Source organism: Anoplopoma fimbria, chromosome 20, assembly GCF_027596085.1.
Source record: "Anoplopoma fimbria isolate UVic2021 breed Golden Eagle Sablefish chromosome 20, Afim_UVic_2022, whole genome shotgun sequence".
Lineage (NCBI taxonomy): Eukaryota > Metazoa > Chordata > Actinopteri > Perciformes > Anoplopomatidae > Anoplopoma > Anoplopoma fimbria.
The window spans coordinates 19,080,739-19,104,514 of NC_072468.1; the positions used below are offsets into that span (position 1 = coordinate 19,080,739).

Consider the following 23,776-nt stretch of genomic DNA (forward strand, 5'->3'; position numbering starts at 1 on the left):
CAGGGGAACTCCTGCTAAAAATACACCAAACTAGGTTACAATTGAAACTGAAATAAAGAGTTGGAGAGTGTTCCTGGTACTGGGCCTGCAGTCAGGGAATGTGCCAGACTCAGGTTTGCTGGTTGGATTCCAATAAGCTTTACACCGAGCCGTTAGACTAATGCATTATGTAGCAAGGAGTAACCTTGTATGGCCAACACTATCCAGTCACTGGACTGTGAATGCTATCTAGTGTCCGCAGATGCAAGCACAGATGGCATAAACACACACACACACAACACACACACACACACACACACACACACACACACACACACACACACACACACACACACACACACACACACACACACACACACACACACACACACACACACACACCTACAAACCTGTGCACACACATACAAATGACCCAGTTGTGGAGAAGAAGTGTCAATGTCAAAGACTCGCACAGAATGCAACAAGCTGAGCTTTGGCTCGGTCAACACCGTGCATCAGCCGAAAACACGAGCAATCCATCTTAGTAATGAGGGCACAGACTGCAATGTGTAGCCAAGCCAAAAGAAGCATCTTTTCTACTTTGTGTAAAAGTTTATGCTTGCTTGATGTGTGTGTCTTCATTTTGGCATAACTTCTCATGACCCCGTGCCAGTTCTTTGACCCAGGTGAAGTGCTGTATGCTTACGACAGCCCCGCGGGCTACGGACTGATGGGCCTGCAGCTGCTGGCCTACGTGTGGTTCTGCTACGCCGTGCTGGTCTCTCTGAAACACTACCCTGAAAAACAGCCCTTCTACATCCCGTTCTTCACCACGTACACACTATGGTGAGACCGGCGCAGGCCCCCCCCCCCCAAATCTGCCTTCGCTGAGGATAATAGCACCTGGGAGAGATTGCAGGAGTAGACAAATACACATTTCTCTGTTTGAGGGGTCTCTTCAATTTGAATAATTTATGCCGCTCTGTAAAAATGTGCACGAGATAGCTGATGGTTTAGCGGTCCGGGAATAAAAAGTTGTTTATTTCACTCTAACCTTCTTCGACATTGTGAGCCCAACCTCTGTGCTCTGCTCACAGATAAGATAATTGTACATGAGTGAATGATTGCTAGAGGAAAACATCAATTTTTACTCAGTTGATGAGGTCTCTTCTATTAGAATAATTTGTGCTCCGGTATATGTGTGCTAGATAGTTTAAAGCTTTGTACAGGAAAGTGTTTTTCCTTTTAAACAACCCTGAGAAAACCTCTTTTACATACATCAGCCTCTCTGCCCTTCACTCACTGGGTGTAATAGCATGAGCTCCAAATGAAGTGTAGACTACAAAGTCTAATATTATCTCTGTATTCGCTCTCATTGCTGCCACTCTCCCGCCTCATTATCTACGTCTCTCCTCTCCTTCCATATTAATCTTTCTGTGTGTTTTACATCCGTTTCTTCTCTCCCTGTCTCTCTCTCTCTCTCATATCATCAAACTCTGTTCTCATCTTTATTTTAATGTGTTTTTCGTTATCCTAAATCTACTCACTTGTCTTAACTCAGGTTTTTCGCTGTGCCTGTTATGGCTTTGATCGCCAACTTTGGGATTCCTCGGTGGGCCCGAGAGAAGATCGTCAACGGCATTCAGCTCGGCATCCACCTCTACGCTCACTTCGTCTTCCTCGTTCGTAACACACACACACACACACACACACACACACACACACACACACACACACACACACACACACACACACACACACACACACACACACACACACACATACATATACATGCTCATGCAGACCCTTGGACTTAAACACAGTTCACATTATTCAAGAGTCATTATTGCCACTGTCAGTCATACATTATTCACTGTCCTTGAGTCATACTGGCTCATGCTGATTGTCTCTCCCACACATCATTATCTACCTCTTACTCACCTTCGACACGTTGTTCTTTACTAATGGGCCGTACTGCTCACGAAAGTTTCCTTTAATGTTCCTGCTCACTCTATGCATTGCAATTCCCACTCCTCACTTGGACCTTATATGCCCTGGCAATGTGTAACTAAACATAGTTTATACATAGATTAAATATGTGAAAAACATATATCTTTTTACACTTTTGTCCCTTAGGTTATCACTCGTCCCTCAGCAGCCAATAAGAACTTCCCATATCATGTTCGGACGTCACAGATTGGGATCCTGCTGTCCAGTCCGAAAGCAGGCGAGGGGGCGGAGAGTTTCCCTCATCATGCCTACGGAAATGGCTCCTTCCTCGGAGACTCCCAACCCAACTTCACTGAACTCTTCTCCATCCAATCAGTGAGTCTACATTTACATGTTTTTGGATGCATGCTTGATATCCTAGATGGAAGTTGTTGAAGCAGAAGACTAAGTGCTGTGAAGGAAATCATGGTGCAGAAACAGGTTAAGAAGCATCAGAGAGAGATTGTAGCCCGTGACCTGTATGTGTGTCTATATCTAGTTTGAACGTCTCCCAAACATTTTGCAGTTCTTGCAATATGCAATTAGATTCATATAAGTTGTACAACTTTTCCGATGCTTTCAAAATGTAAACATCACTGTGACAAACCTAGCTTGAAATTAACTGCTCTCTCATCTAGCAAATACCTCAAATTAGAAGGTATCAGTGTAACAATGCAGGTTTGTAAGAGGACATGTTTTTAAGGATTATTTCTTGGCGGAAACTGCCGTCTCTTCCTGTGGTGACTGACAGTAAGCACAGCCTGACATGGCACGCGCACTGATATGAAAACACTTGGGCACAAGGAAATGATGATTAAATAGAAACATTGACAAGATCAAATTAAGGCGTCGTGTTTGATGTGATGAATTGTCTAGCTCGGGGAACTTTCAAATCTGTGGACGTTGTTTTTTCTTTTAATAGTACACAGAAATGAGTGACAGAAGAAGAGCTGTGAATCTTCAGCTACACTGATACAATCTGCAGACATGAGTAGGAATAATACAACACAAAAGGAGCAACCCAAAGTTGACACAATGCATGACAAGGGACACAAAGTCATGACAAGGAAAGACAAGCTCAAGTGTTCATTGTATAAAAAGGCTACAAAACCTAAATAATTTAATTAATGAAGTTAAATCGCAGTAATACATAGCCCAAAAAAGAATAAATGTGCAGTAAAGAAAACCATCAACTCTTTAATTTACATTTGAAAATGTAAATTTAAGAGTTGGATGAAGTTGGTTCTGCTGTAAGTGTTTTACAATCTAGTACTACCTCTTAGAAATGAATTGTCCGATTTCCTGGAAGCTGGTGCAGAGAAGCTTAATGTGCTTTTTTCTCCTAGTACAATAAAACAACACCATTTTAAACTTAGCCTTTTAGTATTTATAACCCTTTTATCCATCTGGGTAATAAGAACGTTCTCCTCTTTGTTGTCAGATAAATTGCACTTAGTAATGTCCTAATTTCAGTGAAGGAAATGTCAGTGCAGGTGATTACTTTCATTGACACAGGGAGTCTGTTGGCCCAGGTTATTTGGTGTAAGAGCAAAGTAAATCCGAGTGTTGTCTCTGTCACTTTAAATCATGGCCTGAAGGGTGAATTTTGTGTCCGTGCTATAATGTGGTCAGAAACCCGAGTGGTAATTGTCTAGAAAACTATTTACAGATAAAACAATTATGCCATTATTTTTCCCAAGATGGGAAATGTATTTATATATTTATTTTATATTATATTTAGATTTAAAACATCCAAGTTGGATGGCAGGTTTTAACAAAACTCCTTACTAAAATGTTGGTATCATACACTGTGTTGCATAACAGATGAAATTCAGTGTGACTTTTGGAGAGTTGCAATGATTGAATTAGTCAATCATCCGAAAATTACCAATTTAAAAGTATTACGATAAATGGTTAATCATTAAAGTAATTATCCTTGTCATACATTATACTGAATTTAATTGTTTGTTTGATGTGACCTTAAGCTCTAAGAAATCATTTGACTGTTTTCTGGCTTTGTAGACTAAACAAATGAGTGAATATGTTAATAATGAAAACTATCATTGCTTGCAGCCCTAGATTTTGTATACATTTGACATATTGGGATGTGTATATTGATGTAAAAAAGTATTTAATAACAATCTTGATAATGATTTCAACCATACCCCCCTGGCCTTCATAGAGGCTTTATCATACAGTAAACACTAATATAGAGAGTCAGTTTTTGGAGCGTAACATAACTAATCTGGGGGTCAGGAAACCCAGTACATGTGTGTAACTCACTCCGACCTCTATCACCACCACAGCATCAGTGAGCTCCAGAGGAAGCTGTCAAAATGTGATGTATAGTATGGTGTTGCTGACACTGTGTCTGCAAGGTCAACATTCAGAGTAACCTACACCCAGAGGCTCAGAACAGGTCAAAGGCTTAAAACCATCACCTTCTTGCTTCCAGGAACCGGTGAAGACGGTGGAAGAGACGGTGGCCCGTAAAGGCCCCGAGGTGCCGAGGAACAGCGAGCAGAAGATCATCACCACTGCTGCAGACTTGACTGCGATTTTGCCTCCGCCTCCGATACCCCCACGCCCGGCCACACGCTCTCCCCCGCTGCCGCCCCGAATCCCTTCCTTCACAGAGTATTTCAGTATGCAGACTGGAGGAGGCGGAGGAGGAGGAGGGTTCGGAACGAAGGCATGAGAAAGGACAGAGGGCATGACAGAGGGAGTTGAGGTGAAGAGAATGGACAGAATGACAATACAACTTAAAAAAAAAGGCAGAGTGGAAATGAAGGTGTAAGTGACGCCACGAAAAAAAGATTTGGATAAACAAAGCAGAGAAATCATCAGAAAAGTGAATCCCTAAACGGTCCCTTTTCACCTATGAATGGATATAACCCGAATAGAAGAGAAAGGGGAAATGGCTGTCAGATAGGAGTGCTAAAGAATAAAGAAGCAATAAATATTTGATGTTGACCAGTAAAAGGCACACAGGGAGAAAGATGACAAAGTGGATGTAGCCAGAGCAATAGGATGATAGCTGTGCATGGGGTGGAAATGAACAAAATTCTTGAAATACTTCTGTTCAAAAATTCATGAGGCATTGAGGATGTGTTTGCAGGAGTTTGTAAATAGTTAAACTGAAGAGAGCTACCACTCTATATAGTTTTATTTCAAAAAAGGAAATTTGTTTTTATTTTTTTCTCCACATTGTTAAATTCCAGTTGGTGCTGTGACCATCAGAAAAAAAATCTCATGCCATTAGATTTAAACAAGTCAAGTAAAAAACAAAAAAGAAGACCTTTTTTATGTTTGACACATTTTGATAAAGTATAGATATTATATGGAGTTTGTTGGGTTCGTTTATATTCTTATATGCCTTCATTGCAGCTGGTTATTCTGGATTGATATGCTGATGTGTAAATGTAAAATGTCAAGTTTACTGTGGGCACTTCTAGGTACTCGTAAAACACGCATGTTTGTATTGTATTTCCTGTCCAAAAAGCTGATGTATGTAACTCCATGTGACCATACAATTTTCGCTTATTGTGTATTGAAATCTATACTTTTATAAATGCATACAATAGGCTTAAGTATATTTTTGACTGGATAAATTCTGTTAATTGTTATTCCAATCAAAACTTTGCGCTGTCTTAAACATGAAACCAGTAGAATACTATGTCGGTTTTAGTTTAATTATCACTGGAGTGCAGAATATGCCTGGTCAAAATGTCATTTCTGTGTATGTAGACGTTGGTGAATGTACTGATGCAATACAGCACAAGGACAGGGGTGATTTTAAAGTTACCGGAGTAGTACAATACTACTTTTGTCAAATTTTCCTATCTCTCTTAGGCTTTCAACTACAACATTCATGATTTAAGTGTAGGGGGCTGCCTTTTTTTTTTTTTTTTTTTTTTTTTTTTTTTTTTTTTTTTATAAAATACAGGTAACTTCATCCTCACCCTTGTCTAGTACCTGAAACATGAATATTTGTAGGCTTTATCTCACTTTAACGGTCAAACTGTGCGAAAAGCTGAACAAATACTACTAGTTTTATATCCCCTAACATTGAGCTATGACATAAAAAAGCCTTGTAGATGAACTGTGAAAACGGCAACACAAATGTACATTTTGTCTGTCCTGCATGGAGCACTTTAATGTTCCTGGTCTTAGTCTGTTTATTCGTGATGATGTCACCTTATAAGACTGCTTTGAAACCTGTATTCACACCACTCGGAGTAGTAATTTAAATGCATACACCTGTAAATACAGTCTGAAAATGTCATTGATGGTCAGGACATTATAGGGAACATATCATGCTCAGTTTACCACTAGCTTTCTGCAATTCAGAAACTAAAACAGTGAAAGGACACTAACAAATCCATTTTTTATCTCAACGCCGTTCATTTATTTCTGATGCGTAAAAATGGTGGAATTTGGCTTATAGTCCACAGATTTATCAATGGCAATCTTGCTGTCATAGAGTACTTTAGGATGTTAGGACTGTGGTGTGTAACTTGTAAGATTGTAGTCAGAGGTGTTACTAACTCTGTGAAACAGAATGATACTCTAAACAGAGTACTAGTCGTTATTTCTGATTGTGTCCGGTTTATATTTGGCATGTCTGCCATTTCGTCTGCTGTTGCCTGTTGTTATGGTTGCCATGACTTGACTAAATAGACGCTGGTTGACTCGAATAACAGACAAGCTTACTGATAGTGAATCACTGCTTCAACATTGTGTATATCGACATACAATTACAGGACTGAGACACGTAGTGGAGAGAACTTGAAGAAAAGAGATTATGTATGCATGACAGAAAACAGCACAGCTTTTAGGCTACTCAAAGCGATCTGATTAAGAGCACATCACTGAAGCACTGTTTAAATGCATTTTAATGGTGTCAAATGACAATTCTAAATACGCTGTATATATACACTTTTTGCCAAAATAATAAAAAAAAAAAATATGTTTTTATTAGAGGGTTCATCTCTGTGTGTGTATAATTTGGCTACTGACTTGAAAGCAAGAGCGTCTGTGTTCCAGTTAGGACAAGGGCATGTGTCCAAAGGAGTCGATCTAATATCCGTAAATCATATTTAGAATCTGTTCTCATTACAAGACTCCATTAAAGTAAAACACCACAGGGACAGATTCCAGGCTGGTCACAATTTGATGTAGGCTAGCCTAATTATTTTACAGTCCCTGCCAGTATCCCACTCTGACTGCTGAAGTGCAGATTTATTATAAACTGCACCCGTCTGTACTTGTTCTCCAGTAATGGGATACATTTTTAAATGGCTTTCAGGCTAATCACTGACAGAGTCTTAGGGAGGAAAAATTCAAACCTCTTCCATTATTCTGTAACAATTTTGCTATGTTCAGTTCCTGAGTTTGCGATCAAGTGAAAAAACATTTGTAGACTTAACTGGTTTTCAACCTTAAAGATGTTTCAAATCTAATGCAACCCAATAGAAAAGCCCAACAATATGGAAATGTCTTTGAGTTTAATAGTATATATTGTCAGGTGTTTTTGTTTTTTGGTTTGTCCACCAAGATCATATAAAAACAAAACACTACAATATAGTAGAGCATAATAGAACATTTTTTCACAGCAGATGTTTGATTTTTTTAAATTAAGAACTTTTTCTGAATGAAGTGGAATATAAGGAGGAGGTCGGCTTTAATGATGGATGCTGTCCGGTTGCATTATGGGAAATGTAGGATCCAGTGTTTTTGGAGCTTGACCTACACTAAAGACTAAAAGTCAGGATATATCTTCCTCTGCTGCTTTGCTTTTTTTGTCCACATTTTAATCGGTCTCACAAGTCCCCTTATTTAATGGAAGTAAAATACTAAATTGCTTTGGTGCCTTTAATGTGTACCAGACAAGTTGTGCACTGCAGTTGGTTTGGCCCAACTCGTTCAAAGAAAAAAAGCTTGAATCTCTTAGTTCTGTTAAGAAATAATATTTATTAATACATAACCATTCATAAATGTCAAATAACAGAATTATTCTCGGCTTTTTTTGACTCTGGAGCTTTTGAACTGTTTTTCGGTGAAGAAATGAATCAGTGTCTTTAAGCCACAATCTGCAGCATCTGCAAGTAACTCTTCGGAGGCATTTCAGCACCTAACCATCATCCTTCAGCAACCACATCCCTGATCCAACACCAGGATGTTTTTAATCAAGCTTCTGTGGATAGCTGTTGTGCCCTCTCCTCTCTGTAGCCTTTGAGCAGCTGGTTGATGAGTGTCAGTTCATTGTCTTTTTTGACAGGATAAAGAGGCGGGAAGGGGTTGCCTTTGTACTCCAGGACGGCCATCTTGGCTCTGTCCAGATTCTGTCTGTTGGGAATGCGTGCCATCCGTGTGTAGCCTTGTGACTGAGTCTCAAACCGTGGAGCGAGGACCTTGAAGAGCTTTGGGACCAGATCCTTTTCCTGAATGAGAAGAAGCACACTCAGACTAAACAACGACTTCACAATAACTGTTTAACATTCATAGTGACACAGCTTGTAACTTCACAGAGTTGAGGAGCTGCAGACACGTACCGTGAGCCAAAAACTGGCCATTTTCATAGCCTTCTCATCAGTGTCTCCCTTTTTGGCGTAGTCAACCAGCTGGCCAAAACAAAAACAAGAAAACACACATACAGTCAGACCCATCGTGTGTGGAAAAATGAATGCGTAATGTGTAACATCAGAATGTATTGCATTTCAGATCGTCTTAATATGAAAATAATCTTGTTAAAATTAAGGCTAGAACTTTTCTTTTTACAGTTTAATATTTAGTCAAGTTGCAACAAAGAAAAAGTGGAGAGTATCACAGCTCTGGATTAAAAATCCAATCTTTATTGGATTTAAGAAAAAGGCAACGTTTTGATACAAGCACAAAACTGATTACATTACACTCATATCAAACAGAAAATGCTTACATCTGTGTTTATTTATGCCACACTTCCTTTTTTTAAATATGTGTGTGTGTGTGTGTGTGTGTGTATATATATATATATACACATACACACACAAATATTTATATATATATATTTTTTTATACATGTACAGTACCAGTCAAAAGTTTGGACACACCTTCTCATTCAATGTTTTTTATTTATTTATTTTTTTCTACATTGTAGATTAATATTGAAGACATCCAAACTATGAAGGAACACATATGGAATTATGTGGTAAACAAACAAATGCTCAACAAACCAGAATATGTTTTATATTTTAGATTCTTCAAAGTAGTTGAATGAGAAAGTGTGTCCAAACTTTTGACTGGTACTATTTATATATATATATAATGACTTTGATAATGTATCTAAAGGACTGCATTTTACGTGTGGTTCTTCTTCTTTTTTGAAAACATCATTTTAACATGAAATGATGCCACTGTTTTATAAAGGACACAATACTCAGCCACTGCATTGTTGACTTACATGCGGCTCTTTAGAAGCGGTCAAATCCTGCAACATTAAATGTACCGACAGCTGTGTGAGCTAGTTAGTTAGCAGCATAACCGGCTCGTCGTTACCTTTTCGGCGTAGAAGCGGACTTCATCTGCTCGGGCCGCCACGGTTTCTATCCGCTCGTGTCGGACCAGTCCTGTCAAAAGGTTCCGCAGCATGTTGATTCTGGACTGCGGACCCAGACCCATCTTCCGGGCCACCCGGCCGTGGGAGATCAACATTTGCAGCGTGAGGCGCATCTTGTCCGGTTAGATTCTCCTGCGGGAGTCAACAACAGACAAAGGGGGAAAAAATAAATACATTTATGTGTAGAATATCTCCAGACAGGCCTTTGTCTATGTTAAAAAAGAACGTACCTCAGTGTAATAAGAAAACCTGAGGTCAGTCAAGCCAACGCGAAGATTGCACTCTTTGACATTGGTGGTGCGTCGTCAAATATGTCCGACTTGATCACAGAACTGGTTGGCGACGGTTCCACTAAACTTCAGTCTATGGCTGCAACCATAAACGATATTAAGATATTAATAATCTGATTCTTTAAAAAATAAACGACAGAAGACAGTTTGGGTGTCTGTGTATTTTAGCGACGTTGTTAGTTTGGATTATTATTATTCCATACAAAGCTTTACAATTTGTTAGTGGGGAAATCAAGGCAATATTTATTTATGTCAGTGTTTCCGAATTTCTACAGACCAGGGCCGAGTGGTCCAATTTTACTTTTAACACAGCATGGCCTTGTTGTATGATGATATGTTGGGATGACTGATCATTCGGGGCCATGTGGCAAAGCCCCATCTGCTGGCAGTAGGGACATGGTGTGGTTTTAGTGCTACTGAGGAGTATACAAAACAAAACAAATGTGGATTAATGCATGAAAAACACATCTTCTATTGCTGCAATAAAAGGTCGGTGGATGGATATATATATTTAAAAAAAAAACTCATTGCCTTAATGTCAAGTGCCCAGTGTGGGAAAACATCAGCACCCATGCCCAAAGCAAAAGAGGACTTCACAAATTGATGTCAGGTGTGGCTGATGTTTTGGTAATTTGTTCTGCCAGAAGACAGTAAAGAACCACGGATAATGTATGTAACTTGAAAAGTCTGCCTTTCGAAGTGGGAACTTATCACGTTCTCTCTCTCTCTCTGTGTGTGTGTGTGTGTGTGTGTGTGTGTGTGTGTGTGAAATATTTTTAAAATATTATTTAAATTACTCTTATTCAAATGACTGTAAAATTCATAAAACGCATCACAGGTTTTTAGTAATTATTAAATTCATATTGCACTCCTCATGTGGATTTGCCAGGTAGATCAGAGCAACAGAGAAAGAGAGAGAGACACACACACACCAAAGGCATATACTTAAAATGTAGGTACTCTTGTTTTATTTCAAAAATCCATTGCAACAGGCTGAGTTTCACTGAAACAGGATTATGCAGTGTAGAAACAGCTGTGTGGCCGAGTTCAGTAAGACGCCATGGTGCTCTGCAGCCAGTCTGTGAAAATGCATGTCTGATGCAAGAGAGAGGGACAAGGCATGTTGAAAACGTTATATCACTAAAGTGCTCTGAGAATATTTCTGAATCATGAAAGACAAATCAATGATTGCTGTGGGAAGCTTTTTTTTTTTTTTTTTTTTTTTACCTTGGCATAGACACCTGGGTGGTTCTTCTCTGCACACCCATAGCCCCATGACACAACACCCTGCAGCTCACCGTCACACACAACAGGACCACCGGAGTCACCCTGATAGAGGGGAAGCAAAGCAGTTATGAAAGTGTTATGTCTCAACTAAGTGCTGCTGAGGGGACTAAACAAATCATAATGCACTTTACAACAACAGAGATGCATACCTGGCAGGAGTCCTTGCCTCCCTCCGGGTATCCAGCACAGAACATGGCCTCAGTGATCATGCCGGGGTAGGAGTGGTCACAGTCCTCATGAGACAGGATGGGGATATCCAGGCACTGAAGCCTGTTACTATCAGCAGCTGTGGAGATGCAGAACCAGAGACACAATGACAAATGTATATGTATAGTGAATAGCAGAAGCCCTGTGTGGAGGCAGTGCTTGATACTCACAGGAGCTCATGGTCACACCCCATCCGGAGACGGTGCATGTGATCCCAGCAGGAGCACAGCTAGTGGGCAGAGCCACAGGCTTCACGTACTGGTTGATGATGGCAGGTTCGCTCAGCTTGATCAGCATGATGTCATTGTTTACCAGCCAGGATTCGTAGTTTGGATGAGGGATCACACGGGCGGCAGAAATGATCTGTTCATTGCCGTCCATGAACCAGCGGTTGTGATCACCGAGGACGATGTCCATTTTGCTGAAAGAGAGAAACAACTTTTGAGTGAGAAGGAAAAAATGGAGAATGAGAGGGATGACTTGTGAGAAACTAGTGCTTTTGTTGTTTTGTAATATTTTTTGGATATGATGTTCAAGTTGCACCCACGATTTGTAGCAGTGGGCAGCAGATACCACCCAGTTCTCGTTGACCAGGGAGCCACCACAGAAGTGGTAGCCGGAGTTCAGAGACACCTGATGGGGCTGAGAATGAGGAGTGCACTCATGCCCTCCGACAATCTTGTCATCCTCTGTGGCAACTGAAAAGAAAATAATAATTATCTCTTCAAAGAATGAATAGTATCTGTACAAAAATATCAGGCTACTCTCCACAATCTGAAACAATTCTGTGCTTGTTTCTAAATGTTGTTCATACTTACACACAGCTCCAAGGAGCAGAACAAAGACCAGAGATCTCATGGTTGTTTGATGCCTCATGGAGATGCATAGATTTTCCTTGACCCGTGCCCCAGTTTTTATTGACCTATGGGGGAAACACCCCTCTTGCTGCTGACCAATCAAAACCCTCTAAAAGTGCTGATGGGAAAACTTTGCTATCCTTAATTTTATAAAACTCTGCTACTTAAACTACTTCATAGTTTTAAAGTGACTCTGGTTTGAGGATTTTGCTGCACTACTACTTGCTCTGTTACAAAAATACACCTTAACATTGTATGTAATGTTCCAAATTGATCTATTGTTGCTCTGGCCAGGTTGAGTACAGTACAGTACAGTACAGTACAGTATGTTTTGTACAGGTTGTAATCAGCTTTCTGACCTCGATTCGGCCCCAGAAGTGGTGCCGGGTGGAGCTTCTCTCACAAACTCATTGATGGGCTCTGGCCTTCAAAAAGAAAACTATTTCAAAATGTATGTGAATTTTTTATTTTGATCTTTCTCTCTATTTATTTTAGTACAGTTCAGTTCAGCAACTTTAATGTACAATTCAGGACATTTAAAAGGTTAGGATCGGATCACGGATCGGATCACAGATCAGATCAGCACAAAAGGAAAAAAAGGGAGCAAGTATAACTTTTAGAGATCCCTGATCAGATTTTTTGGGGCCAATACTAATTGCTGATCATTGCTTATCTATACTGTTGTTTGATTATAGCAGCTGGTTTACAAGGCTTCCGACTAATTTCTTTTGGCCACTTTACTTTAGGTATAGTGTTTTTTCCCCTTTATAAAAATACATAATTCAAATGAAAAGAAAATATTGTATTTTTATGGATTAATACAAATTTAGTAATTTTTTAATGTTGTATTATAATCTCCTTAGAAGTAATGTAAACGGGTCATAGTTCATCTCTAATATCTATTTATGTTGTTTTGAACACATTTCATTGATTCAACTGGATTATAACTGGATATTCAAGTTTTTATAGATTACATGTGAACAAATCATGATAACATTATAATTTACCTTCACCCAATACTCATTTTGACTGAACAGAACCTGAACGCAGCATAATGTAACTGAATGAAACCTTCGTTCTGCTGTCGATTTAAACAGGGACTGGTTGTTAACATGTAACGTTATCAGAGATGGGCGACTAGAAACTAGGGGATCCGTACAGATCATGGATCAACCGTGATCCGTTACATCACTAATAAGTAGGGACTACTACTAGTACTAAAAACTGCAGGTTTTTCGATCAGAGTTCTGTTCAAACTAATCTTTGGAACCAATTTTACACAAGAGGAAGTATTACAAGCATTTAGGTATCTTTAAATATATCTTAAATATATTTCAAACAGGATTCACTTTTTTGTAATTAATGTAACACAATATCAATGAGATTTCCTGTTTGTTTTGTGTTAGACTTACTGCACTGGACAAATGTTTATATGTGTCAATGAATATAATGTTCATCTAAACTATTGCATGCAACACATTAAAAAGCAGAGCAAGTTTGTGAATTCAACATTTTGTTAAAATACAAATAGATAGTTAAATATTAGATAGACATTAAGAACTAATTGCCTTGTTTATACTATCCTGAAAAGCCGTTGTGAATGTATTAGGATAATATTTCATAATATTTTCATAATGAAGGATACCATGGGCAGAAATTGAGAGAAACGTCATTTAAAAGTCAAGTTGTAAGACTTTATTGACTCAGATGGAAAATGACTGCACATTGTTCAAAACGCAACAACAATAATGAAGTTACAATAATGGAAGAAAGGCAGAAGAGTTGGATGGTGGTCGCATGATCAGACTTAATAGCTGGCCATGGTGCTCTCCAGCCAGCTGTTGAAGAGGCAGACCTGTGGATGGAGACAGAGTGAGGTTTGTTAGCATGGACAGCCAGTAGCAAATATGTTTAACTTTAACTGGGCATTGGGAATTTAGATTTCATAGAGATATTTTCGGTTTACCTTGGCGTAGACACCGGGGTGGTCTCTCTCAGCACATCCGTAGCCCCAGGACACAACACCCTGCAGCTCACCGTTGCACACGACGGGTCCACCGGAGTCACCCTGAAAAAGACAGTGTATATGTGAAGGGAATTCCAAATAATCTAGATTTGCAACTGAGATGTACCGGTCTAGGAGAAGGACTCCTGCAGAGTTCCTCCTGTAACATACCTGGCAAGAGTCCTTGCCTCCCTCCAGGTATCCAGCGCAGAACATGGCATCAGTGATCATGCCGGGGTAGGAGTTGTCACAGTCTCTCTCGGACAGGATGGGGATGTTCAGGCACTGAAGCTTGTTTCCGTCAGCGGCTACAACGTGTAAAAGAAAGTATTGTTGGTTTAGAACAAATGTAGCCCAGGAACGTTCTGTAACTCCAAGCTAGCTTTAATGCAGATGTTACTTACTGGAGCTCTGGGTGGAACCCCATCCAGAGACTTTGCACATGGTTCCAGCGGGGGCACAGCTGCTGGGCAGAGCCACAGGCTTCACGTACTGGTTGAGGGTGGCGGGCGTGCTCAGCTTGATCAGCATGATGTCATTGTTGATGTTGTAGGAGCTGTAGTTGGGGTGGCGGATGACACGGGAGGAGCGGATGAACTGCTCGTTTCCCTCGTTGACCCTGATGTTGTGCTCTCCAAGACGCACCTCCACACGGCTGGAGAAGGGAAGAGAGGTTTAGTGGCGGCTGAGTTTCACGATGCCTGTTAAAAGCAGATTGATTATTGTCATCATAATTTGACATTAGACATACGATTTGTAGCAGTGAGCAGCAGACACAACCCAGTCCTCGTTGACCAGAGAGCCGCCACAGAAGTGGTAGCCGGAGTTCAGAGACACCTGATGGGCCTGAGAATGAGGAGTGCACTCGTACCCTCCGACAATCTTGTCCTCCTCCGTGGCAACTGAAAACACACAGGAGGCCAAACAGTCAGCAACCAAGTGATGCTTTTTGTTCAACTTAGTTATTAGAACACAAGCAGAAAGACAAGCTTACAAGCAGCTCCGATGAGCAGAATGAAGACCAGAGACATCATGGTTGCTGTGTGATGAGAGACTTCCACTGGAGTCCTGGTTTATATAGATCGGTTGTTCTCCTGTTTTCATGTTAAACACACCCACAAGGTTAGTTTTGACCAATCAGGTCCAACCTGGAAAAATGATTATCGATTTTGGAAATGCAAATATTTGGTTATCTATAGGATCCAATCAAAGTATTTGTATACTGCATTGCCATCGGTGTGGACTGGATATGAAGTTATGAGTAGCCTGTCATCAGTGTTTTGAAGAAGCATGTTCAATGAAGTTGTAAAAGATACAAAGATTTGTATACTGCACATTGAGTTATGGGAAACATATAATTGCATTTTAAAATCGCTAGAGCAAATGTGTGCTTTCAAAGCATTATTCATATGACAAGGATTGTTTGATGTCTTTGTGCAAAATGCATGAGTGTCCCTTAAATTAGTATTTAGTAAAACTACACATGATGCATGTTTTCTAGACTAAACATACCCTGTGACATTGTTTGCAGATCACATATGTGGAATTCCGTATGAGTCCAGTACAGGATGTTTTATGTAATCGTTAACCTTGCCATGGATGCATTTGTGCTGTGAAGACATGGTTGCAGCTCTGCAGATGGCATGGTTCACAGCCACAGTTGTTGAATGTGGCTTTCACAGGAAAACCAGCCCACGTGTCTTTAGATAGAACGCCTCAAACAAAGATGATTAATGGAAGTGAAAATCACTTAAAAACACAATTACTATATAAAATCAGTGAATAAACTTAAAAGGGATTGCATTTTTAGGTTTCAGTGTCATTGTCTTTAAAGTAATCTGATGTTATTATATCATTGTTGTAGTGAAAATGGATAGTATAGAATTAGGATCAATATAAAGAATAACTGACTACGTAATAACTGACTACAATGAGATTTCATTGTATTTTAAAGTGTGCTATATAAATGAAATGCATTATTATTAAATCCATTAATCAAAAACTCACACAGTCATTTACCGTGATATCTGGGGTAAAATTCAGTGCGGATCTGCTATTGGTGAAGTTTGAGTCAACCTTGTAAATTTGGATGTTTAGATGTTGTAGTGGAGGAGCAGCTATGAATTATATGCATGAATCACATGCATATCTGTGGAAGATTAACCTGAACAGGTGCAGTCTGAAGATTCAGAACCCATTCAGTTTTCCACACAGTGTTTCAATGGATTTAAAATCCACTGTATGCAGTATATATAATCTTAGTCAACGGTGGCATTTGTTACAGGATTTTCCTGCTCTTTTATAGATGTTCTTAAATGACACTGTTACGTCGTATTATTATATTATATTATCGTAATAGTCGTTAATGTTGACTGACAAATGTCTCAAAGCAATAAATGTCAAATGTCAAACGACGATTAGAAAAAGCAATGAATGGAAATGTTGATTTCCAGTGCAGTAATTATTCTGAGTTAACATTAAAATATATGTCTGTGAGTTGATTAAAGTAATGATTAAATATTCACCTTTTTATGTGCCAGTAACCTTGTTAGGCTTGTTGTAAGTAAGGTTTCATGTGCTCTTGATTATATCTTGTTTTGAATGCTTTAGTTCTGAACAGTGAGTTTTGTACAGGTTGTAATCAGCTTTCTGACTTCGATTCGGCCCCAGAAGTGGTGCCGGGTCGAGCTTCTCTCACAAACTCATTGATGGGCTCTGGCCTTCAAAAATAAAACTATTTCAAAATGTATGTGTCTTTCTCTCAATTTATTTCAGTACATTTCAGTTCAGCAACTTTAATGTACAATTTAGGACATTTAAAAGGTTAGGATGGTATCATGTATCAAAGTCAAGGACTACTGGTACTAAAAACTACAGGTTTTTCATTCAGAGTTCTGTTCAAGCTAATCTTTTAAACCAATTTTACACTAGAGGAAGTATTACAAGCATTTAGGTATCTTTAAATATATCTTAAATATATTTCAAACAGGATTCACTTTTTTGTAATTAATGTAACACAATATCAATGAGATTTCCTGTTTGTTTTGTGTTAGACTTACTGCACTGGACAAATGTTTATATGTGTCAATGAATATAATGTTCATCTAAACTATTGCATGCAACACATTAAAAAGCAGAGCAAGTTTGTGAATTCAACATTTTGTTAAAATACAGTGTTTCTATTAGATAGACATTAAGAACTAATTGCCTTGTTTATACTATCCTAAAAAGCCGTAACAATACCTTTTGTGAAAAATGTATTAGGATAATATTTCATAATATTTTCATAATGAAGGATACCATGGGCAAAAATTGAGAGAAACGTCGTTTAAAAGTCAAGTTGTAAGACTTTATTGACTCAGATGGAAAATGACTGCACATTGTTCAAAACTCAACAACAATAATGAAGTTACAATAATGGAAGAAAGGCAGAAGAGTTGGATGGTGGTCGCATGATCAGACTTAATAGCTGGCCATGGTGCTCTCCAGCCAGCTGTTGAAGAGGCAGACCTGTGGATGGAGACAGAGTGAGGTTTGTTAGCATGGACAGCCAGTAGCAAATATGTTTAACTTTAACTGGGCATTGGGAATTTAGATTTCATAGAGATATTTTCGGTTTACCTTGGCGTAGACACCGGGGTGGTCTCTCTCAGCACATCCGTAGCCCCAGGACACAACACCCTGCAGCTCACCGTTGCACACGACGGGTCCACCGGAGTCACCCTGAAAAAGACAGTGTATATGTGAAGGGAATTCCAAATAATCTAGATTTGCAACTGAGATGTACCGGTCTAGGAGAAGGACTCCTGCAGAGTTCCTCCTGTAACATACCTGGCAAGAGTCCTTGCCTCCCTCCAGGTATCCAGCGCAGAACATGGCATCAGTGATCATGCCGGGGTAGGAGTTATCACAGTCTCTCTCGGACAGGATGGGGATGTTCAGGCATTGAAGCTTGTTTCCGTCAGCGGCTACAACGTGTAAAAGAAAGTATTGTTGGTTTAGAACAAATGTAGCCCAGGAACGTTCTGTAACTCCAAGCTAGCTTTAATGCAGATGTTACTTACTGGAGCTCTGGGTGGAACCCCATCCAGAGACTTTGCACATGGTTCCAGCGGGGGCACAGCTGCTGGGCAGAGCCACAGGCTTCACGTACTGGTTGAGGGTGGCGGGCGTGCTCAGCTTGATCAGCATGATGTCATTGTTGATGTTGTAGGAGCTGTAGTTGGGGTGGCGGATGACACGGGAGGAGCGGATGAACTGCTCGTTTCCCTCGTTGACCCTGATGTTGTGCTCTCCAAGACGCACCTCCACACGGCTGGAGAAGGGAAGAGAGGTTTAGTGGCGGCTGAGTTTCACGATGCCTGTTAAAAGCAGATTGATGATTGTCATCATAATTTGACATTAGACATACGATTTGTAGCAGTGAGCAGCAGACACAACCCAGTCCTCGTTGACCAGAGAGCCGCCACAGAAGTGGTAGCCGGAGTTCAGAGACACCTGATGGGCCTGAGAATGAGGAGTGCACTCGTACCCTCCGACAATCTTGTCCTCCTCCGTGGCAACTGAAAACACACAGGAGGCCAAACAGTCAGCAACCAAGTGATGCTTTTTGTTCAACTTAGTTATTAGAACACAAGCAGAAAGACAAGCTTACAAGCAGCTCCGATGAGCAGAATGAAGACCAGAGACATCATGGTTGCTGTGTGATGAGAGACTTCCACTGGAGTCCTGGTTTATATAGATCGGTTGTTCTCCTGTTTTCATGTTAAACACACCCACAAGGTTAGTTTTGACCAATCAGGTCCAACCTGGAAAAATGATTATCGATTTTGGAAATGCAAATATTTGGTTATCTATAGGGCGGCTGTGGCGTAGTGGAGAGCAAGGTAGTTCTCCAATCAGAGGGTCGGTGGTTCGATACCCGGCTTCGGCAGTCGATGTGTCCTTGGGCAAGACACTTAACCCCAAGTTGCTCCCGAAGGCTTGCCATCGGTGTGGACTGGATGTTGCATGAATGTTAGTTAGAGTCTGATGGTGGCACCTTGCATGGTAGCCTGTCATCAGTGTGTGAATGGGTGAATGATATGTAATATACTACTGATTGTAAGTCGCTTTGGATAAAAGCGTCTGCTAAATCACTGTAATGTAATGTAATCTGTAGGATACAAAGTATTTGTATACTGCATTGCTGGATATGAGTTATTAGTACATCTTTTAAGAAGCATGTTCAATGAAGTTGTAAAGGAGGCACATTGGGGAAACATATAATTGCATTTTAAAATCGCTAGAGCAAATGTGTGCTTTCAAAGCATTATTCATATGACAAGGATTGTTTGATGTCTTTGTGCAAAATGCATGAGTGTCCCTTAAATTAGTATTTAGTAAAACTACACATGATGCATGTTTTCTAGACTAAACATACCCTGTGACATTGTTTGCAGATCACATATGTGGAATTCCATATGAGTCCAGCACAGGATGTTTTATGTAATCGTTAACCTTGCCATGGATGCATTTGTGCTGTGAAGACATGGTTGCAGCTCTGCAGATGGCATGGTTCACAGCCACAGTTGTTGAATGTGGCTTTCACAGGAAAACCAGCCCACGTGTCTTTAGATAGAACGCCTCAAACAAAGATGATTAATGGAAGTGAAAATCACTTAAAAACACAATTACTATATAAAATCAGTGAATAAACTTAAAAGGGATTGCATTTTTAGGTTTCAGTGTCATTGTCTTTAAAGTAATCTGATGTTATTATATCATTGTTGTAGTGAAAATGGATAGTATAGAATTAGGATCAATATAAAGAATAACTGACTACGTAATAACTGACTACAATGAGATTTCATTGTATTTTAAAGTGTGCTATATAAATGAAATGCATTATTATTAAATCCATTAATCAAAAACTCACACAGTCATTTACCGTGATATCTGGGGTAAAATTCAGTGCGGATCTGCTATTGGTGAAGTTTGAGTCAACCTTGTAAATTTGGATGTTTAGATGTTGTAGTGGAGGAGCAGCTATGAATTATATGCATGAATCACATGCATATCTGTGGAAGATTAACCTGAACAGGTGCAGTCTGAAGATTCAGAACCCATTCAGTTTTCCACACAGTGTTTCAATGGATTTAAAATCCACTGTATGCAGTATATATAATCTTAGTCAACGGTGGCATTTGTTACAGGATTTTCCTGCTCTTTTATAGATGTTCTTAAATGACACTGTTACGTCGTATTATTATATTATATTATCATAATAGTCGTTAATGTTGACTGACAAATGTCTCAAAGCAATAAATGTCAAACGACAATTAGAAAAAGCAATGAATTGAAATGTTGATTTCCAGTGCAGTAATTATTCTGAGTTAACATTAAAATGTATATCTGTGAATTGATTAAAGTCATTATTAAATATTCACCTTTTTATGTGCCAGTAACCTTGTTAGGCTTGTTGTAAGTAAGGTTTCATGTGCTCTTGATTATATCTTGTTTTGAATGCTTTAGTTCTGAACAGTGAGTTTTGTACAGGTTGTAATCAGTTTTCTGTCCTCGATTCGGCCCTAGAAGTGGTGCCGGGTCGAGCTTCTCTCACAAACTCATTGATGGGCTCTGGACTTCAAAAATAAAACTATTTCAAAATGTATGTGTCTTTCTCTCAATTTATTTCAGTACATTTCAGTTCAGCAACTTTAATGTACAACTTAGGACATTTAAAAGGTTAGGATGGTATCATGTATCAAAGTCAAGGACTACTGGTACTAAAAACTACAGGTTTTTCATTCAGAGTTCTGTTCAAACTAATCTTTTAAACCAATTTTACACAAGAGGAAGTATTACAAGCATTTAGGTATCTTTAAATATATCTTAAATATATTTCAAACAGGATTCACTTTTTTGTAATTAATGTAACACAATATCAATGAGATTTCCTGTTTGTTTTGTGTTAGACTTACTGCACTGGACAAATGTTTATATGTGTCAATGAATATAATGTTCATCTAAACTATTGCATGCAACACATTAAAAAGCAGAGCAAGTTTGTGAATTCAACATTTTGTTAAAATACAGTGTTTCTATTAGATAGACATTAAGAACTAATTGCCTTGTTTATACTATCCTAAAAAGCCGTAACAATACCTTTTGTGAAAAATGTATTATGATAATATTTCATAATATTTTCATAATGAAGGATACCATGGGCAAAAATTGAGAGAAACGTCATTTAAAAGTCAAGTTGTAAGACTTTATTGACTCAGATGGAAAATGACTGCACATTGTTCAAAACGCAACAACAATAATGAAGTTACAATAATGGAAGAAAGGCAGAAGAGTTGGATGGTGGTCGCATGATCAGACTTAATAGCTGGCCATGGTGCTCTCCAGCCAGCTGTTGAAGAGGCAGACCTGTGGATGGAGACAGAGTGAGGTTTGTTAGCATGGACAGCCAGTAGCAAATATGTTTAACTTTAACTGGGCATTGGGAATTTAGATTTCATAGAGATATTTTCGGTTTACCTTGGCGTAGACACCGGGGTGGTCTCTCTCAGCACATCCGTAGCCCCAGGACACAACACCCTGCAGCTCACCGTTGCACACGACGGGTCCACCGGAGTCACCCTGAAAAAGACAGTGTATATGTGAAGGGAATTCCAAATAATCTAGATTTGCAACTGAGATGTACCGGTCTAGGAGAAGGACTCCTGCAGAGTTCCTCCTGTAACATACCTGGCAAGAGTCCTTGCCTCCCTCCAGGTATCCAGCGCAGAACATGGCATCAGTGATCATGCCGGGGTAGGAGTTTTCACAGTCTCTCTCGGACAGGATGGGGATGTTCAGGCACTGAAGCTTGTTTCCGTCAGCGGCTACAACGTGTAAAAGAAAGTATTGTTGGTTTAGAACAAATGTAGCCCAGGAACGTTCTGTAACTCCAAGCTAGCTTTAATGCAGATGTTACTTACTGGAGCTCTGGGTGGAACCCCATCCAGAGACTTTGCACATGGTTCCAGCGGGGCACAGCTGCTGGGCAGAGCCACAGGCTTCACGTACTGGTTGAGGGTGGCGGGCGTGCTCAGCTTGATCAGCATGATGTCATTGTTGATGTTGTAGGAGCTGTAGTTGGGGTGGCGGATGACACGGGAGGAGCGGATGAACTGCTCGTTTCCCTCGTTGACCCTGATGTTGTGCTCTCCAAGACGCACCTCCACACGGCTGGAGAAGGGAAGAGAGGTTTAGTGGCGGCTGAGTTTCACGATGCCTGTTAAAAGCAGATTGATTATTGTCATCATAATTTGACATTAGACATACGATTTGTAGCAGTGAGCAGCAGACACAACCCAGTCCTCGTTGACCAGAGAGCCGCCACAGAAGTGGTAGCCGGAGTTCAGAGACACCTGATGGGCCTGAGAATGAGGAGTGCACTCGTACCCTCCGACAATCTTGTCCTCCTCCGTGGCAACTGAAAACACACAGGAGGCCAAACAGTCAGCAACCAAGTGATGCTTTTTGTTCAACTTAGTTATTAGAACACAAGCAGAAAGACAAGCTTACAAGCAGCTCCGATGAGCAGAATGAAGACCAGAGACATCATGGTTGCTGTGTGATGAGAGACTTCCACTGGAGTCCTGGTTTATATAGATCGGTTGTTCTCCTGTTTTCATGTTAAACACACCCACAAGGTTAGTTTTGACCAATCAGGTCCAACCTGGAAAAATGATTATCGATTTTGGAAATGCAAATATTTGGTTATCTATAGGGCGGCTGTGGCGTAGTGGAGAGCAAGGTAGTTCTCCAATCAGAGGGTCGGTGGTTCGATACCCGGCTTCGGCAGTCGATGTGTCCTTGGGCAAGACACTTAACCCCAAGTTGCTCCCGAAGGCTTGCCATCGGTGTGGACTGGATGTTGCATGAATGTTAGTTAGAGTCTGATGGTGGCACCTTGCATGGTAGCCTGTCATCAGTGTGTGAATGGGTGAATGATATGTAATATACTACTGATTGTAAGTCGCTTTGGATAAAAGCGTCTGCTAAATCACTGTAATGTAATCTATAGGATACAAAGTATTTGTATACTGCATTGCTGGATATGAGTTATGAGTACATCTTTTAAGAAGCATGTTCAATGAAGTTGTAAAGGAGGCACATTGGGGAAACATATAATTGCATTTTAAAATCGCTAGAGCAAATGTGTGCTTTCAAAGCATTATTCATATGACAAGGATTGTTTGATGTCTTTGTGCAAAATGCATGAGTGTCCCTTAAATTAGTATTTAGTAAAACTACACATGATGCATGTTTTCTAGACTAAACATACCCTGTGACATTGTTTGCAGATCACATATGTGGAATTCCATATGAGTCCAGTACAGGATGTTTTATGTAATCGTTAACCTTGCCATGGATGCATTTGTGCTGTGAAGACATGGTTGCAGCTCTGCAGATGGCATGGTTCACAGCCACAGTTGTTGAATGTGGCTTTCACAGGAAAACCAGCCCACGTGTCTTTAGATAGAACGCCTCAAACAAAGATGATTAATGGAAGTGAAAATCACTTAAAAAC

At 39.9% G+C, this 23,776-nt stretch overlaps 5 protein-coding genes and 1 pseudogene across 6 annotated transcripts in view; 1 reads left to right on the top strand and 5 right to left on the bottom strand.

The window, feature by feature from the left end:
- Window positions 1–6,907, top strand: part of tmem145 (transmembrane protein 145) — a 36,918-nt gene extending 30,011 nt beyond the window's left edge. For both annotated transcript variants that reach the window (XM_054621997.1, XM_054621998.1), the window contains 4 exons: window positions 653–825; window positions 1,541–1,661; window positions 2,116–2,304; window positions 4,424–6,907. In XM_054621997.1, the coding sequence (XP_054477972.1) occupies window positions 653–825; window positions 1,541–1,661; window positions 2,116–2,304; window positions 4,424–4,666 (726 nt within the window). In that variant the 3' untranslated portion in view covers window positions 4,667–6,907. The remainder of the gene's footprint in view (window positions 1–652; window positions 826–1,540; window positions 1,662–2,115; window positions 2,305–4,423) is intronic.
- Window positions 6,908–7,923: 1,016 nt separating this feature from the next.
- On the bottom strand, window positions 7,924–9,922 carry mrpl17 (mitochondrial ribosomal protein L17). The gene is made up of 4 exons (XM_054622000.1): window positions 9,796–9,922; window positions 9,505–9,697; window positions 8,523–8,591; window positions 7,924–8,411 (listed from the first exon to the last, which is right to left on the bottom strand). Exons 2-4 carry the CDS (start codon window positions 9,676–9,678, stop codon window positions 8,157–8,159), a joined length of 498 nt encoding a protein of 165 aa, XP_054477975.1. The 5' UTR covers window positions 9,679–9,697; window positions 9,796–9,922; the 3' UTR covers window positions 7,924–8,156.
- An 893-nt stretch (window positions 9,923–10,815) lies between these two features.
- Window positions 10,816–12,221, bottom strand: LOC129109854 (trypsin-1-like). Its single transcript, XM_054621999.1, has 6 exons — window positions 12,168–12,221; window positions 11,897–12,047; window positions 11,520–11,770; window positions 11,292–11,428; window positions 11,083–11,184; window positions 10,816–10,950 (listed from the first exon to the last, which is right to left on the bottom strand). Exons 1-6 carry the CDS (start codon window positions 12,205–12,207, stop codon window positions 10,903–10,905), a joined length of 729 nt encoding a protein of 242 aa, XP_054477974.1. The 5' UTR covers window positions 12,208–12,221; the 3' UTR covers window positions 10,816–10,902.
- Window positions 12,222–13,878: 1,657 nt separating this feature from the next.
- LOC129110250 (trypsin-1) lies at window positions 13,879–15,267 on the bottom strand. Its single transcript, XM_054622439.1, has 6 exons — window positions 15,206–15,267; window positions 14,963–15,113; window positions 14,616–14,866; window positions 14,383–14,519; window positions 14,173–14,274; window positions 13,879–14,061 (listed from the first exon to the last, which is right to left on the bottom strand). Exons 1-6 carry the CDS (start codon window positions 15,243–15,245, stop codon window positions 14,014–14,016), a joined length of 729 nt encoding a protein of 242 aa, XP_054478414.1. The 5' UTR covers window positions 15,246–15,267; the 3' UTR covers window positions 13,879–14,013.
- A 2,271-nt stretch (window positions 15,268–17,538) lies between these two features.
- LOC129110268 (trypsin-1) lies at window positions 17,539–18,927 on the bottom strand. Its single transcript, XM_054622460.1, has 6 exons — window positions 18,866–18,927; window positions 18,623–18,773; window positions 18,276–18,526; window positions 18,043–18,179; window positions 17,833–17,934; window positions 17,539–17,721 (listed from the first exon to the last, which is right to left on the bottom strand). The coding sequence occupies exons 1-6, from the start codon at window positions 18,903–18,905 to the stop codon at window positions 17,674–17,676; spliced, it is 729 nt and encodes a 242-aa protein (XP_054478435.1). The 5' UTR covers window positions 18,906–18,927; the 3' UTR covers window positions 17,539–17,673.
- Window positions 18,928–21,441: 2,514 nt separating this feature from the next.
- Window positions 21,442–22,829, bottom strand: LOC129110270 (trypsin-1-like; annotated as a pseudogene).
- Between the last annotated feature and the right edge of the window lie 947 nt (window positions 22,830–23,776).